Here is a 16827-nt window from a genome sequence, read left to right on the forward strand (position 1 = left end):
CTTTCACAGGGGTCGCCTAAGACCATCGGAAAACACATATATAATTACATATTGTTTTTGTGATTAATCACTATGCTTTAATTATGTTCAATTTGTAACAATGAAAATACATCCTGCATATCAGATATTTACATTACGATTCATAACAGTAACAAAATTACAGTTATGAAGTAGCAACGAAAATAATTTTATGGTTGGGGGTCACCACAACATGAGGAACTGTATTAAAGGGTCGTGGCACTAGGAAGGTTGAGAACCACTGCATTAAAAGATCTTGCCTGGGAAGTATTAACCCACCCGAGTATTTACCAGACCTTGCTCTTTCAGATTACCATTTGTTCCGATCAATGGCAAATGCACTTTCTGAGCAGCACTTCAAAACATAAGAAGAAGTGGAAAATTGGGTCTCTGAATGGTTTGCCTCAAAACAAGAAAAGTTCTATTGGGACGGTACCCACAAATTACCTGAAAGATGGGGGAAATGTGTAGCTAGCGATGGACATTACTTTGAATAGATATTCTAATGTTCTAAGTATTTGAGCATACATCTCTAAAAATTTAGAACACTTTTTAAGTAGATAAAGATAACATTATCATGATAATAAAGTTAATGAAAATTGCTTAATTTCATCTAGTGACCAGTTTACATTAAAATTTCTCTATTTTCCCTAAAACATCCTTTATAGCTCATTTGTTCAAACCAGAATCTATTCCCAGACCTTGCATCTAGTATTAATTCCTTCAGTCTCTTTTACGTCAGAACAGTCCTGTTTTTATTTTTCCTGAAGAGACTAAAGTAGTTTTCATGAGATGGATTTTTCTAGAACTTCTTTGAAAGGAAACATTTGTCTTACACTCATTTTTGTTAGTGTTTTAATATTTTTATGTCAAAAGTTCTAAAATGATTAGACAATTTGTATTTAGTGCATTAGCAAAGTTTAGGATTTGTCTTGAGGCTAGAATTAGTATAGGATTGATTTTTAGTTAATGTCTTGAAAAGTTGACTCACTGTTGCTTTGGCCAACATCACTTTACCTATATAGAAGGAAAGCTCATTGTGTTGCAAAACAATTAGAAGCAAACAAACAAAACACCAACCCTGACATGTAACATCACAGAATCTCACAGGCATCTGTAGATGCACTGGCATATACCTGACTCGTGATGTGTCACTCGGTCTCCCAAAGGTATGATTGCTTTCTTAGCACCTGTTACTTGTTCGGATGCTTTAATGGCTTTGGCTCTGCCAAGATGTCGCCATTTATCACCTTTGCCCAGGAGTCCCTCCTAACCTCCTCCCCCATCCCCTGAAAAAAAATTTTATCAGGGGATACCATGAGTCCCATTTTTGCTCTGAGGTGCCAGTGTTGACTGTAGTGGAGTTCCCTGCACTTGTCTCAGCTCACTTTTGTTCCTTACAAGGAGGAGGAACTGAGTGCAAGTCCCCATAGCTGGTTGCTAGATTCATAGCTCCCCCAATAGATTTCTCTGGCCTTTTCTTCTGCTCCGTGTCCCCAGTGGTTTTCTAAGCACATTTTTAGTGCCTTTTTTGTCAGTTCAAAACACCCAGCCCCAGTGATGGGTATTTAGGGTCAGGTGTTGGGGTGTTTCATCAGGGGCCTCCAGGAAGAGGCCTCAGCAGACTGACCCCTTGGCTCTTATCAAACTCTGCCTGAAAACAAGTCACTGGGTAGTCTTATATTACACATTACTATTTGGGGTAAAAAGTGTTTTCCTTTTTTAAGATCTACCACTCTTGAGAAGGAAGTTCCTGTCATCTTCATTCACCCTTTAAACACTGGATTATTCCGGATAAAAATTCAAGGAGCCACTGGAAAATTTAACATGGTCATCCCTCTTGTGGATGGGATGATCGTCAGCAGGCGAGCACTCGGTAAGGTCTTCACATGTGGTTGAAGGGTTGTCGTGTCTTTTTTTAAAATATATTTTTATGAACCAAAATGAAGTAGAAATAAGGAAATATGTTACTAAATAGGGCCCACATGTAGAAAAATGCTGTGGTCTTGTTCAAAAGGAAGCAAGCTTTGAAGTGGCTTAACTAGTAAGTATGAGTAGAACTATAATTCACAAAATTCCAGTATTAGAAAGTGAAGATAGCTATTTGTAATCCAGGGCAGGAACTGGGTCATCAGACCAGATTTTTATTCTGTTTTTCCTTGTCCTTGTATGTTTCTTCTGATAGTTTTATCTTCATCAAGCTCTGTCCGTCTCTCTGGGGATGGGAAGAGCTTTGCAAATGGGCTGATAGTTTGAGTTTGTGGAGAATAGTTCACTTCAGTACTGAGAGTTCACCTAGCTGACTGATGATTCACATTGTTTTAAAACCTTCTGTTTTCAAGGTTTCCTGGTGAGGCAGACTGTAATTAATATTTGTAGAAGAAAGAGGCTGGAGAGTGACTCCTACAGTCCACCACATGTCCGCCGGAAACAGAAAATCACTGACATTGTCAACAAGTACCGGAACAAGCAGTTGGAGCCAGAGTTTTATACTTCACTTTTCCAGGAGGTTGGACTCAAGAACTGTAGTTCTTAGACTCTTGAACTGTCTAGGATTCTTCAACTCCAGTTTGGGGCTATAATATCAAAGTAAAACAATTTGATAGGTGATCACTGTAAAGATAAAAACAAATCACTCCCCAAGAGCTTACTGTTTAATCACCAGAATAGAAGAAACACATTTAAACCCTTCTGATAGAAGACTTCCAGCTTTCTAGTGAAATGGGCTCCAGACACAATCATATTCCTTCTGGTAATGATGATATACATTTTAGCCATAAACTTTCTTTTAAAAGTGACAATTTTAGTTAAATCTGAGCCTTTTGAGGAGAAAGGCTTTTATGCATCTCAGTTAAACACTTGCATTGGTAGTATCAAATTTGCAAATTAGAAGTTGAAGATAATTTTATACCTCACTTTTTAGGAGGTTGTGTTCAAAATTAAAATCTGTCTCAGACTCTTCAGGACCTTTGAAGACTCAAGTTGATAGCATGGAGGAAAAGGAAAGAAATCTCAACTTTCTGCTCACTCATTAGATCCATTTGTCATCTGTCTGTCATCCAGCTGTCCAGCTGACAGAAAAGGACTTGTTTTTGGCTCAGATATGAAGTCTGGCATTAAAATCTTTCATATTTTCTCTCCACATTTCAAAAAGTTGTTATGCTCATTACTGCACAGACCTGTCTGAAAGCCTCGTTTCTGGGCAGCCCAGGAGCAGATCTAATATGGAGGCATGGCCCTGTCCTTTAATAGGGGGACAGAAGGAGTTTGTGGGGTTAGAAGTTGTAAGACAGCAGTGATGCCTCCACTCTCTCCAGTATTGTCTAGCTTGGTGACACAATGACAGGGTAAACGTTTGTAATTCCTTGGTAATTTCTTGGTTAAATAGTAAGAAATATAAATTCACAACAAGGGTTGAAAATTATTTGGTTTCATTCATTGTCTCTTATTTCAGGACCAAGCAGGAGACTGCAGTAGTTTATGAAGGATTCTAATTTGGGGTTCAGGAAATAGCCTCTCACCGCTACTAATTCAGATCTCTCCCAGAGAGCTACTGGATTTCATCACTGTTGACAAACATTAGTGACCACCTCCTTGGGTGGCTGCTGTGAAAAATGGCTATTGTTGTCATATTTTCTGGACTTTGCCAGCTGAAGGCACAACAAATCCCAGCCCGGGTTTTGGAAATACTTGTTACCTCGCTGCTACTTTTCTGCCAGGGATAAATGTTTTGAGGTGGCCAGACCCAGAACATCGTTACAAGGATTCCTGTTACAGCTCTAGAGTAGACACTGCTTATTTCTCTTATTCTTATGCACTTTCCTCTTTATTAAGATCATTTTATGTTAAGAAAATAAGTGACATTTAAAGTCCAAAAAGGAGTGATCACAGTTGTATTAGGGGTGATTTCTCACCTGAAGTCTGTTATCAATAGATTCTGTAGGTTAGGGATGCATTGGTCTGTTTGGTTTGATGTTTTGGTAATTAGGGGGCAGAGGATAGTGTGTAGGGCCTAATTCCCTGTGCAGATACTTCTGTTTCAGAAGTACGTATTTTGTCATGTATGAGCAAGAAATGTGGGCATAGCGGCTCCTGGTTTTAAGTTTGCTATACTTTTTTCTTCATGTTTGTTTTAAGCTCAGGTAAAACCTATGACTCCATTTTCCATTCAGGGTATGATGTTATTCAGTAATTGATTTTCTTTGTAATCTGGGCAATAAATTGATGTTTCCAGGTGGCAGCATGGAGGAGGGGTATGTATGATAAAGTTTAGGAAGTTCTACTCTAAAAATGTTTTAGTAGCTCAGCAGATATAAGGCGAGGTTTAACAGTTTTCATGGAAGTTCCAGATTGACCGTTCAAGGGGAAAATGGGCCCTTGTTCTAGTGGTTGTGAACAAAGAAGACTATAAATTAATGTGCAACTTATAACATTCCAGAGGTTAAAAATAGCTGATGTAGGTGTACTGCCTCAGTGAGATTTTTCAGATAAACCTTTTACCTTTGGCTTAGTTTTACTACTGTCAGCAAAATGTACTGTGGTGTGCATGTTGCAGGTAGGCTTCCTGATCCTGTAGTTTGCTATAATTTCTGGCAACTCCTTGTAATTCGAATGGCTTTGATAAGTGAACATCTGTGTTGAATGGAATTTGTGACCTGAAAGATCTAGTGGTCTCCCAGGGAAGGAGGGATGGATTCAGGACTATGAAGTCCAGTATGTAAGGCACAAACAGTACGAGGTACGTGACCTCGTCAGGTGCTGGTTCCTTCTGTTCAAAATAACATCTGCTTTAAAAGGAGGTGTGATAAGAGCCTTGCACCTTTCACTAGAATTACGGGTTTGAGTTCATGGTCACTAAGGTCACCTACCTGCCTTTGTTAAAGTCACTTTGAGTAGAATAATGGCAGAGGAGCATATTTAGTCCCTAGTAACGGTTTTTAGAAGTCCACTTTATAAGCTTGCTAGTGTGCACTCATAACCTTTGGAGGGAAGCCGGGACCGCTTGGGCCTGTGGCCTAGGCAGTTTAGTTGCTGTATGTGACAGGTGCACCGGGAGGTGGATGAGCGTGGCATTCATGACAAGAAAAGCATTACCCAAGGGACAGAGTCAGGTAGTCCCTCATCCTTCTAGCTTGCGCTTGGTGATGGAGGCTTTCCTCTCCCTCTCTCTGGAAGCACTGAGGACAGTAACAGGGCTTTTGCCTTTTTAACCCTTTCCTTGTTCAGCCAACTTTCCCTTTTGTTCAGTGCTTCCCCCTAAGTGCCCCCTTCTCCTGCCCATTGGCTGTTTGACAGGAATAGTTACGTTGTGGGTTGACACTACTCAGACACACACTCAAACACACACATACACTCACACACGCACACACACACACGTGCGTGCACACACACACACGCATCCATGCTGCTCACCATTTCCAGGTCCTCTACTTCAGGGCAACCCATTCTCCTCTGGCCTCATAAATACGAAAACCTATAGCTTTGGCCAGTAATGTCGCGAGGTCTTCACAAACGGTTACTTCTACGTGCACGGAGGAACTCTGTCAGGTTCTGCAGACTGCTATTTAAAAAGGCAGAGTCTTCAAGAGTATTTATTTTTACTGGCAGGTGAACTTTACCCAAAGTGGGAGTCAGCATTGCTCAAAGGCTTGGTTTGTAAAAAGTAGATGGTAAAAGGTGTAATAGAGATAATTTGACACTCCTGCTGGCAGTAGTTCTCCATTCAGCATTTAAAAACCCATTCAGGTTATATCTTCCTTAAAAAATGGTTCATATGTTTACATGAAATGATAAGTTGCATTAGATGGTCTGTTTTAAGGATTTCCATGACAGCCTCTTTTCCTGAGACAGAGAGATTGGAGGTAGTCCACCCGCTCAATGTGGAAGCAAACGGGGGTTCTTTTCTTGGTAGCTAAAGAAGCCATGTACTTACTGTATAGTGTTTTTCTCAAGAGTATCAACTCATGTTCTCCAGATGCTTTTCTTTTTTTATAATGGTGAGGGAAGAGGTATAATTTGGGATTCCACAGTGCCTTGCATATAGTAGGCGCCCAATAAATATTTGTTGAAGCAAACCAAGTTTCCCAAGTCCTTGTCTCTTGCAGTGACCAAGAACATCTTTCTCCTCCGAAGGGCTTGGCAGTTGTGGCTAAAAGATAAGCAGTATCATTATTTGCTTGAAACCATATATACAATTTGTATGAATTTCAATATGTTGCCAAGACATGACCTTTTTCTTATTGTATTTTCTGTAAATATTTCTGGCTCTGAACTGTAAAGTAAAGGCGAAATGTAAATATGAAGGCGCCGTGTCCCTCGCCTCCTGTGTTTTCTCTTCGTTGGTTAGGGAAGAAGGCCCAGAGGCTTGTTTGTATTTATGCCGATCCTTTGTCCAGAAGAAACCCATGGAATATTGAATGTAATACATTTAGTCAATTAAATTTTAAGGAGATTCTTATCTACTAACGTCGTGTGTGCTTTTGGTCCTAGGCCGGGGTTTGACTCCTGTGTGGGTGTTCTAACTTACTCTTTCCAATATTAGATCTGTGCGGTTTCCTCCTGGTTTGGGGGAGTCTCATCAAGTATTCAGACTTGGTCAAAGTATTTGGCTTCTGCGCTGGAAGGATCTTGTATAATGAAGTCCCTGCCAGCAGAGGCCACATCCCAGGAGCAGCAGTCCCGAGACACACGGAACCCACTGTGCTCTCTGCCCACAGAGGACTGAGCTCTGCCAAGCTGGCCAGTCAGGAAAGTGGGGGAGGTTTGGCTGCAGAGGGTTCCATGGGGCCAGATTAGCATCTTAATGCCTAGATGACACATGGGTGGTCATGCTGCCCGAGGTGGAGATGGGTGCCTTTGCCTAGAGCCGCCCTTTCCAGCCTATCACTGATTCCATGTGAAGTTAGTGTGCGGCCCCTGGACTGTGCCAGGGAGCCACCTCCCTGCAGTTGTGTCCACACCTGCCCACCCCAGGACCTCCAGCCAGCCCTGGGGGCCTGGGAGGCTTCTCTCTGGGCTGGCGGCACAGTGGCCCTGTTTTGGGATCTGACAAGAAAATGTGTGTGTGAGCCCTTTTCACCTGGCTGTCCTGCTCTCTCTGACCCCAGGCCCTTCAGGACCCGGTGCCAAGAAATCACTCCCAACCCAGCCCACCTAGTTTCTGGTCTTGAACTCTGGGTCTTGAGTGGCACAGCCCATCAAGGCACTGCTTCTTGGACACGCATTCTAATACCATCTGCCCAGACTTCCTCTGAGGACTCTAGTTGTCCCACATCTGGGCTAAGACTCCCTTTAAACACACTGGCCCTCCAAGCCCCAGCTCTCCCCTCTCTTCCCTCCTCTCTAGCTATCTAGCTATCTATTTAAGTAATCCTCACCTGAGGACATGTTTAGAGGAAGGGGGGGAGAGAGAGAGAGAGAGAAACATCGATGTGAGAGAGAAACGTCGATGAGTGGTACATGCCCTAACCAAGGATGGAACCGACAGTCCAGGTATGTGCCCTGACAGGGAATCGAACTGGCAACCTTTTGGTGCACAGGACAATGCTCCACCAACCGAGCCACTCTGGCCGGGCTCCCCTCCCTTGTTTGTATTGTGGCTGGCCCTCTTGCCCTTCTCCCCAGGCTGGTGGCTTCCTAGAAGGGGGTCCTTTCAACCCATGTCTCCTTCTAGGTCTCCCACCCACTTTGTGCAGCTGCTCCCCCAGCCTGGAACTGGGTCTGCCCAGCTTTCCAACCTGTGCTCCGTGAAATGCTGTGGTCTCGAAATCAAGTCTGCAACAGAATGGTTGCCCATTAATGTGTTGAGTCCCGAGCCTCAGCCCCTGGAGGTTCTGACTTAGTAGAACAGGGTGAACATGGGAATCAGCGTGTTTCCCAAGTATCCTGCACCCCCCACCCACCTGCTGGCAGTGACAGGCAGGTGGTCCAAGGACCCTCTTAGAGAACACCGTGCTGCTGCCTCCCTCCCACACAGCAGCCACTTGTGTTGACCTCCTGCACCCACCAGGCTCCAGCTCAGGGACTATCAGGCTCTGCGAGTTCCGGAGCCTCCTGCCCCAGGGCCTGGCACGTGGAGGTTCACTTCATGAATGAATGAGTGAATGAGGGGGGTGGGAGGAGGTAAGAATGGCATTTGAGAGTATTCTGCCCACTTGGGAGATGAAGGAACAAGGTTAAAGCCTTAGAAGCTCCTCACTGAACTCCCTAATAAGGAGAGGTGCCAAAGCTTCCTGATTAAATAGGAGGGCCTACTATTTGTTAGAAAGTTTTCAAGTGTCAGCCTAGTGACCCAATCTGGCCCACCAGACTTGTTTTGTTTAGCCAACAGTATTTTAATGTTTGATTCAGTATTTTTAAATTGGCAGATTTCACATAAAAACTCCGATGCTTTGGCTGTCTTGGAAGTCAGAAGAGCTGGCTGTACTGGACCTGCACTTCCCACACATCAGTTCCTGGGACAGCTGTCTGCTTTATAGGCTCTACGCTCCATCCGGTTTGCAGTCCCCACCACTCCCACAAAGTGTAAGTGTGGGCACATGGAGCCTGAATTTTGGGACCAGGGACCTAGCTGGCTCCTAGAGGATTCTGTGACCTCAAATATATGAACACCCACCTGTGGGCAGTGCTTATCCCAGCATTTGCTTTTCTAACTTTTAGCAGCTTGGTGAGGAAAGAATTATTCCCATCCTACAAGAGGATCCCGGAGGTGGCACATGAACCCAACAGCAACTTAGCAGGGATTCAAACCCAGGCCTGCCCGGGCTTACTCTCACTGCCCCGGCTCCTGACCATTCATCCAAATAGCTCTCCCTTCCCTGAAGGACACTGTAACTTCCTTGTTACGTCACCAGCTCAGTCACAATTGGTTTGAGAGCAGAGCATGGCCCAGCCTACCAGATCCCCAGGGCAGCCCTGCCAGCCCAGCTCAGGCTGGCCCGGCTTGGCCTCACATGCACCATGAAGTACCCTCTGGTGCCGCTGGTGAACGACCTCACGTTCTCTTTCCTGGTGTTCTGGCTCGGCCTGCCCGTGGCCTTGCTGTTGTTCTTATTGATCGTCTGGTTTCGCTTCTTACTTAGCCAAGGTGAGCCACCCAGGCTGGGCCCTAATCCTGGAGCTGGGCAGGGGTCTGGAAACCACTGCGGAGAGAGGAGCTTCTTTGGGGGCATTTTCACTGCTGGCTCAGAGCCGACAAGTGGTCACCTGAAAGAGAAAATGACTAATTTGGTGGTTTCGTTTCTTAGAGTCCAAGGGTAAATCCCTGAGTTCGGCCGGGAAGCAGTATGTGTGTGTGTCTGTGTCCCCTCAGGGCCACGGCTGGCATGTAAGGTCTTTGGTGCTAGCCACGGCCCTCAGAAAGTGGTGACCCCTCTGGGCAGATGAATTAGTAGAAGGTGTCCCTTCCTGTGAGTGCAGCCAGGGCACAGGCTCTGAGAGCAGAGCTAGGCTGGATTTCAGTCCCTCTCACCCTTCAGCTCAGTGCTCTTGTGCAGTAAACACTGCACAGTGGGAGGTGGCAGCCTTAGGCATTTATCAGGGGCCAGTGACCACTCACCCTTTCCCCTGGACCATACATCAGGGAGGACCCCAGTTTCTCTGGAACATAGGGTCCTGAGCGCAGCATGCTGGGGTGGAGCTGGCCCCTGGAAGCTGGGGGTGGGCAGGGATGCAGTTTGGCCACGTGGCAGGAATGACACCCTGCCCGTCCTGTCTCCCTGGGCTCTTCCTCGGGACAGCTTGACCTCCCACCTCCTGCTCCTCAGCCCCATGAACTTTGGCCAACTGGGCAAGCAGGGAGGGCACTGAGTGTGCTGTCACCTCTGGTCAGATGGCATTGAGACGGGGTGAGGAGTTCACCCCCTAAACTACCCCATGATTTCAAATGTGGGGGTCATGGTGTAAATATTGGGAGCTCCTGGTGAGAGCTTTTAGAGTATGATCTCCTCATTCCCAGGATACACCGTGGCCCTCGGGCATCAGGCAGTGGCTGGTGGAGTCAGCACATGTGTCTGTGTAGTGGATATAACAGCCGTCGGTCTGGAGTCTAGGGGATGTGGGCCCAGATTCCAGCTTTGCCCCTCAACAGTTCATAATGACAGCTGGGCTTTTCTGAACCTGTGCACTAGGACTTGTGCTCAGTACCTGATGCGTAATGTTTCATTTAACCCCAGAATAACCCTGTGAAGTAGTCCTTACTGTACGACTGAGGAAACTGAGGCTTGAGAGAGAAGCCACCTGCCCGAGGTCACACACCGAGGGAGTAGTTAAAACTCTGGCACCTACCAGCTGTGTAGCCCTGGACAAGCCCTCCCCAAGTCTTGGTTTTCTCATCTACAAAATGGAGATAATAATGGTCCCTGCCCTTTTGGAGAGATGCACAGCAAGGGCGGGCACACAGCACAGGTACACATAGTAGGTGCTTGCAGGCTGAGAAATGATCTAGTCCATATTGGTTTTGTCAGGGTAGGAGGAAGAATAGCAGTGGCTTTGAGTGGCATCTCTGGAAGGGGAAGGTACATCTTCCCTGAGGTCTAACGCTCTGATTTCCTCCAATTCATTCTCCTTGGAGGCCCTGCTTGAAAGCTACCTGCACCTGCCCTGCCCCACCCCTTCTCCCCTTTCTCCTGAGAGGCAGTTTACCTGCTGACATCTCACCTGGAACAACCAATAAATAAATTCTTTTTGTTAATTTTTTTGGTTAATCCTCACCTGAGGATATTTTTTTCATTGAGTCTTAGAGTGGAAGGGAGGAGGGAGAGGGAGAGAGAGAGAGAAACATCGATGTGAAAGAGAGAGACATCAATTGGTTGCCTCCCAAACGTGCCCCAACCAGGATTGAACCTGCAACCCAGGTACATGCCCTTGACTGGGAATCGAACCTGCAGCCCTTCAGTGCACAAGCCAACGCTCTAATCACTGAGCCACGCCGGCCAGGGTTCTTTTGTTATTTCTGGAATGAACAGAAACTGTCCTTAAAGTGAGTGAGTGGCCCTTCTTCACCGTCTCTGTCTTCCTGGAACTCTCAGTATTACTGCGTCTGTTCTGTCCTTGTGCTGGGAACTGGTCCAAATCCAGGGTCTGGGCCTGCCGGGCTTTGGTGGGGGCTGGGGTTTGCAAGACCCTCCTCTGTGGTTTAATATCTGTTGTGGATCTCTTTATTGGAGTCATTTCGGTCTGGAATCCAGTGGAAAGCATACAAGAGTAGCTCTGATTCCCCTCCACCCCTGCCTGGCCAGGCTCCACGGGGCAGTTTCAGGGCACAGGAGGCAAGGGTTGAGCAACATACCTCGTGGCCAATGTGGCCAAGGAGTATGCAATTTCCCCAGTCGAGGGGGAAGCAAGTGGGCGGAGAGAAGGAAGCTTTCTGGTGAGCCCTGGGAAGCTGGCCATGGGGACAGCATTAACCCCCTGCTGTTATATAGCGAGAGAGGACCAAGCCAGGCGTGTCCTTCAAGGGGAAGACCCTGAAATTTGCAGAAAGAAGAGGGGAGACCTCCAAGTAAATGGACTTAGGGCTAAAACAGAAATGGGCACTATAGGCTATGCCTGTTGAGGGTCCTGACCGCTCCTCAAGCTGGTCCTTGGAGTGAGTTGTTAATTTCGAAGCTGCCTTTGAGGTCCCCGACCTCAAACAGGTGCACCCAATGGAACACGTGGCACCTAGTACAGGAGGCACATTTGAGTCCAGCAGGACCACTTCCTGGCTGTGAGCCTTCCCCATTGTAGAATATGAAGAACATCGGTAATTGCCTCAGGGAGTCATTAAGAGGGTTAAATGAGAAGAGGTATGTAAAACACGTAGCACATAGTACGCGTTCAGAAAATAATCGCCATATCTAGTGAAGATCAGCCACTTCAAGCTATGGCGCTGATTTTTAACTGATAACTGCCAACACTATTGAATGCCCGTTTTACAAACCTCACTTCAGTTAACCCTCATTATAGAAGAGGCTATTGTTGTGCCCATTTTACAGATGAGGACAATGAGGCTCAGTCTTTTCTAACGTCGGCTCTTGGTCTGCAATCTGAGGGCCTTTTTCAGCCTTCTTTACTTCTTTGCAGCTGGTGAAGTAAGAGTATATGTAGTAAGAAAAATAACAACCTCCTCGGCTCTCTCGCCTTTCTCCCCTTGCCTCCCAAGGTAAGCCATGTGAGCAAGCTCATGCACCTATTTAATGACACCTGCAGGTTTAAAATAAATGGAGGAGGGAGTATTCTTTGTTTTCCTATTAAAAAAGGGGGGGGAGGGAATTCTACACATAGATTCCTCTGAAGTTTGCTTGAAACACATAGACATCCTGCAAGCAGAAAGGTACAGACCCAATGCAGTTACTGTAATAACTTCATGACCTGCCACCGGATGGACAGGTGGGCCTCCATTAGGTGTGACTGTGCCACACTTTGACCAACTGGAACTCTCACGGTGGACGTGCACACACATGGTTTCTAGGGTGCTTTGTTGTGTGTGTGTATTTTACCACAAAACGGCTGCAATGGAAATCATTGTACCTATATACTCAGATATTTGTGAATGAATGGACTGGTGGACAAATGGATGGTTGGGTTCATGTCTCCTCCGTGCCTGCTTCTGGACCGCACCCAATGCAGGTAGGCCATTTGCTCATCTTAGGGTCCTTCCCTGTTTAGTAGTGGACAGGGCCTCTTGGTGAGTTACAGAGCAACCTTTTTGATCCCTGGTCACCATTCCAGGCCCTGAAGTCTTCCCGGGGTCTCAGGGCTGGCCCCCTGGCCTCAGACAAGGCTGCAGGGATGCCCAGGCCTGGCAGGGGGCTCCTTGTGGATCAGGGATAGGAGACAGGATGTGACCATCCAAGAAGCTTTGTCTTACTCCTCCACAGATTCAGAGGAAAATGAGTCGGATTTGTGCTTTGACTGGGAGCCATGGAGCAAAGGCCCAGCCGAGTGGGACAGTACACTCCAGAGCCAAGAGGAGGAGAGGCCCGGCCAGTGAGCCTGTTCTGCCAGGTGAGGCCCTTTTTGGGAGATGGTGGGGAGAGAAGGGGGAGGGCGGCCTCAGAGACTGTCCACAGCCTCGGGCAGCTGCCAGATGGACAGCTGACTCCCTCCGCCATTGCAAAGCTTGCCATCTCTGCCGCGTCGGAGAACCTTCTGCCTCATTGTGTGGGAGACCTGTTCTTGCCATGTGGGAGCCACCTTACAAAGGTCCCCCACCCTTTGCTTCTTGGCCTCACCTCCTGCAACTCTCCCTGGGGGCTTTGCCCTGGCTGTTGCCTCCGCCTGGAACTCTTCTCCCCTAGACATCCATGTGGTGCACTCCCTCACTTCTGAGGTTTTGCTCAAATTCTCTCTCTCAGCAGGGTCCCCCCGACTTCCCTCCTTATTACGGACATCTCTCCCACCTTCACGGCCCCCCTGCTCTGCTTTCCCTTATCTTTTGCCACAGTGGGGGCTCAATGGATGTTTGTAGGAGGGATAAAATAATACTGATAATAATGCCAGCTGACACTCCTTGGGTACCAGGCCTGTGCTGAGCATTTCCCTCTCACAAGTGCATTTATGAAAGCCCACAAGGAGGATGGTATCCTGGTGTCCATTTTACAGTCGAGGATGCAGAGCGGCAGTGCCGCAGGTAACGTGCCCAGCGTGAAGGAGCCCCGCAGCTGTGCACACCCAGGCGGCCTCATCCAATCCAATGGGGCTAAATGCCATCTCCCCGCCAGGGACCCCCAAATGTGTGTATCTCGCCTAGTCTTCCTTCTGAGGATGGGATGGTTTATTCCCTTTGCTAAACCCAACAAAGCAAAACACAACACGTGACCTGCTAACTTCTCTCCATCGCCATGAACAGCACTCCCATTGCTGGTCTGGCTGCACGAGCCCCATGTTGGGGGTCAGCCTCATGGCTCTCTTTGCCTCCCACCCCACATGCAGTCCCGCCCCATCCTCCATCTCTTTCATCATCTCTCTCTTCCCCTGGCCATCAGGGCCTGCCCTCCTCCGAAGTCTGCCCCTGCAACATGTCACTACCCCCTGCTCTGCCCCATGGGTCACAACTTGGAGCCCCTGCCAGTCCGAGTGGAGGAAGGAGGTGGGGCTGAGAAGCACGGGCCCTGACGTGCCCTCAGTTACAGTGATTCTTAGCCTTCCCAGGTCACGACCTTGATAGTTGAGGCCCCTTTCCCCACAGTCCTGTGCATGGGGCCAACTTCACAGGGCGTGACTTGTGTGGGCACATGAGGTCCCATGTTCAGCAGAGCTCATCTTGGTATAATACTAGGCTGTTACTGTCTTGAAATTTTTAATAATTTGTAACAAGGAGCCCATGTGCTCATTATTCATGAGCCCCACAAATTATGTAGCCTGTCTTGCTTGCATACAGTTAGTGGGGTAAGAAAAGGAGATAGTCAAACTCTGCTTGGGGACCCTGTCCATTTACACAGAGCACTTCCCCCCCCCCCCCCGCCCCAATATCTGTCCCTCTCTCACTCTCATTCCATTGTCATCCCTAGACCCAACCTGCCAGTTGCTCCCAGCTTGGTTTTCCTGGAGTCCGCTGGGCAGTGGCAATGGCCAAAGTGGATGGGAGAGACTCGCCAAGGAGGGGAGAGGACTTCAGCGACTGAGGCACTTTTCTGGGACGCCCACCTCGTTCCCTCCAAAGTCTCCGGAGGACCCCCAGGTCTCGGGGAAGAGCCCGCAGCTGTGAAGACGGTATAAGCAGTCACACGGGGAAGTTAGCCAAATGAATTGAGAAGAGGTCCTCGGGCAGGGCTGGGCCTGAGCGTGTGGGTCCATATTAAAGGCAACAGGGGCTGCCTGAGCTCAGGAGACCCTGATGCGTGTTCTGGGCCTGACCAAGTCCATTCATTCACAAGCTGTGGGGCCTGGGCCTCCCTGGCCCCGACCTGGGCCTCCTGACCCCATTTGGGAACCCGGACCCTCCTTCCCGTCTGTTCAAAGGGCTGGGGGGATCTTGCTCTGAACCTCCATTGTCTCATTTCAGACTCACTCCTCAGTTAGCCTTCAGGCTGATTTTAACAACGTTGAATCGCAATGGTGGAGTTGGGATGTGAACCTGAGCCCTGCGGCTCCAGAGCTGGCCCTGGCACACTGGGCCGATGGTTCACCAGGTTGGATTGTTGGGGGCAGTCATGGGGAGGCACTTGGAAGAAATCCCAATCTGTCCTTGTACCCCCACCAGCCCCCCAGAGGCAGCAGAGTGGGTGGGCTGTAGAGGGGACAGGCCTTCCCGAGTCTCACCTTTGTCCCCTCTTTCCCTCTCGTCACACATTCCATCAGCCACCGCAAGCAGAAAGAAGGGAGCCTGAATTATTGGCTGGTCTCCCGGAGTTGGGTCTCCCCTGCTCTGCCCTTGCTGCCCGTTAGTCTGAACAATCCATCCAAAGCACAGATCCAGACACGCCATCGTCTCCCTGTGTAGGGCCCTCTGAAGCTCCCTACGGCTCTGGGCTAGAGCCAGGTTCCTGGTGTGGTGGGGAGCCGCCCTTTGGGATCTGAGCCACCGCATTTGCTGGGTGAGGTTTCTGTGCTCACCAGCAAGGCTGCCGTGAATGCCCTTGAACTTCTATCTTTGCACACAAGTGTGCTGCTGTCTGAAAGGAGGATAAATTCGGAAAGGAGGACTTGTTGAATATAATATCTGTGCCTTTACAGTTTGCAGATACTGCGAAGTTGTCTTACCAAAAGGTGGCACCGAAAGTGTGTACAAAAGTGCCTGTTTCTCCTGGCCTCTGGCCCATGAACACCCCCTAAATCAGTGGTCGCCAACCGGTTGTCCACGGACCACTGGTGGTCCCTGAGGTCTGAAAGGTTGGCGATCGCTGCCCTAAATAACACCCTTACACACACCCACACTCACCACACTCACACACTCACACACACACACTCATACACACTCTCACACACACACACTCACACACACACACCCCTCTCTCTACACACGCTTTGTTCTGGCTGTGTTCTGGCTGATGAGCTTTGTCGCTGTTTTGCTGGGAGCTTTCCTGGTGTTGAATAAACACTTTTGATAACAAACCTCCCCTGTGGCTGAAGCTTCCTCCTGGCTTGTCTGGCATTTTCTCCAACCACCCTGCTCCCTGTCAGCCACTGCCCTCCCCCTCCCCCCATTGGCCATTGTTCAGCCTCCGTGCTGACCTAGAAAAGCCAGGTGAGTCACCCCACACCCCACCCCCTGACCCTCCAGCCACTTTGGAGGAGCCAGAGGAGCCTTGGGGGCTCAGACCCCAAGGAGGAGCTGGCACAGCTGGTCCTGCAGGACATCTGGTCGCACTCCTGGGATCACCCAGCAGCAGGCAGGGGCCACAGCTCCTCAGGGCCACTGGCAGGTAAGTGGTGAGGGCTGTGAGGAGATGCCCTCCTGCTTTGAGTGGGGGCTGAGACCCTGGGTGTGGATTGGGGCCGCCTTCCTGGCATTTTGTCCTGTGAGGCAGGAGACGTGTGTGTCTGACAAACACACCTGTGACCTAGTGATAGCCCCCCCCCCACCCCCAGAGGCATCGTCCCCATCTTAGCAGCCCGCTGAGTGCCTGCCCAGTGCTGAGTGCTTCCCATGTGTTCTCTTACTTGCTCTTCATCACAGCCTCTGGGGTGGGTCGCAGTAACATTTTCAGATGAGGAAACTCAGGGTCATGGCGGTTAAGTCACTGGCCCCGAGTCGCAGAGCCTGGAAGTGGCCTATTTTCCGGACTCTTAACTGAGACGCGTTTCCCGGGATCCACACAATACCCCGGGCTCTTCCTGGACTGAACCGTGCAGCTTCCCGTTGTGCTGTTGATGTTTGTAAAAATA

General features: G+C 48.6%; 2 protein-coding genes and 1 long non-coding RNA gene across 9 annotated transcripts in view; 2 read left to right on the forward strand and 1 right to left on the reverse strand.

The window, feature by feature from the left end:
• Positions 1–1727, reverse strand: part of LOC106726298 — a 29450-nt gene extending 27723 nt beyond the window's left edge. The window contains exon 1 of the long non-coding RNA XR_001362347.1: positions 1155–1727. This is a non-coding gene — a long non-coding RNA (uncharacterized LOC106726298). The remainder of the gene's footprint in view (positions 1–1154) is intronic.
• The window catches only part of RALGAPB (Ral GTPase activating protein, beta subunit (non-catalytic)), an 82140-nt gene extending 75660 nt beyond the window's left edge, over positions 1–6480 (forward strand). For all 7 annotated transcript variants that reach the window (XM_014540604.1, XM_005867311.2, XM_005867310.2 and 4 more), the window contains 2 exons: positions 1746–1894; positions 2361–6480. In XM_014540604.1, the coding sequence (XP_014396090.1) occupies positions 1746–1894; positions 2361–2554 (343 nt within the window). In that variant the 3' untranslated portion in view covers positions 2555–6480. The remainder of the gene's footprint in view (positions 1–1745; positions 1895–2360) is intronic.
• Positions 6481–8899: 2419 nt separating this feature from the next.
• Positions 8900–16057, forward strand: ADIG (adipogenin). Its single transcript, XM_005867312.2, has 3 exons — positions 8900–9103; positions 12879–13005; positions 14511–16057. Exons 1-2 carry the CDS (start codon positions 8977–8979, stop codon positions 12989–12991), a joined length of 240 nt encoding a protein of 79 aa, XP_005867374.1. The 5' UTR covers positions 8900–8976; the 3' UTR covers positions 12992–13005; positions 14511–16057.
• Positions 16058–16827: the final 770 nt, after the last annotated feature.

The sequence above is a fragment of the Myotis brandtii genome, unplaced genomic scaffold (genome assembly GCF_000412655.1).
Source record: "Myotis brandtii unplaced genomic scaffold, ASM41265v1 scaffold248, whole genome shotgun sequence".
In the NCBI taxonomy this organism is placed as follows: domain Eukaryota; kingdom Metazoa; phylum Chordata; class Mammalia; order Chiroptera; family Vespertilionidae; genus Myotis; species Myotis brandtii.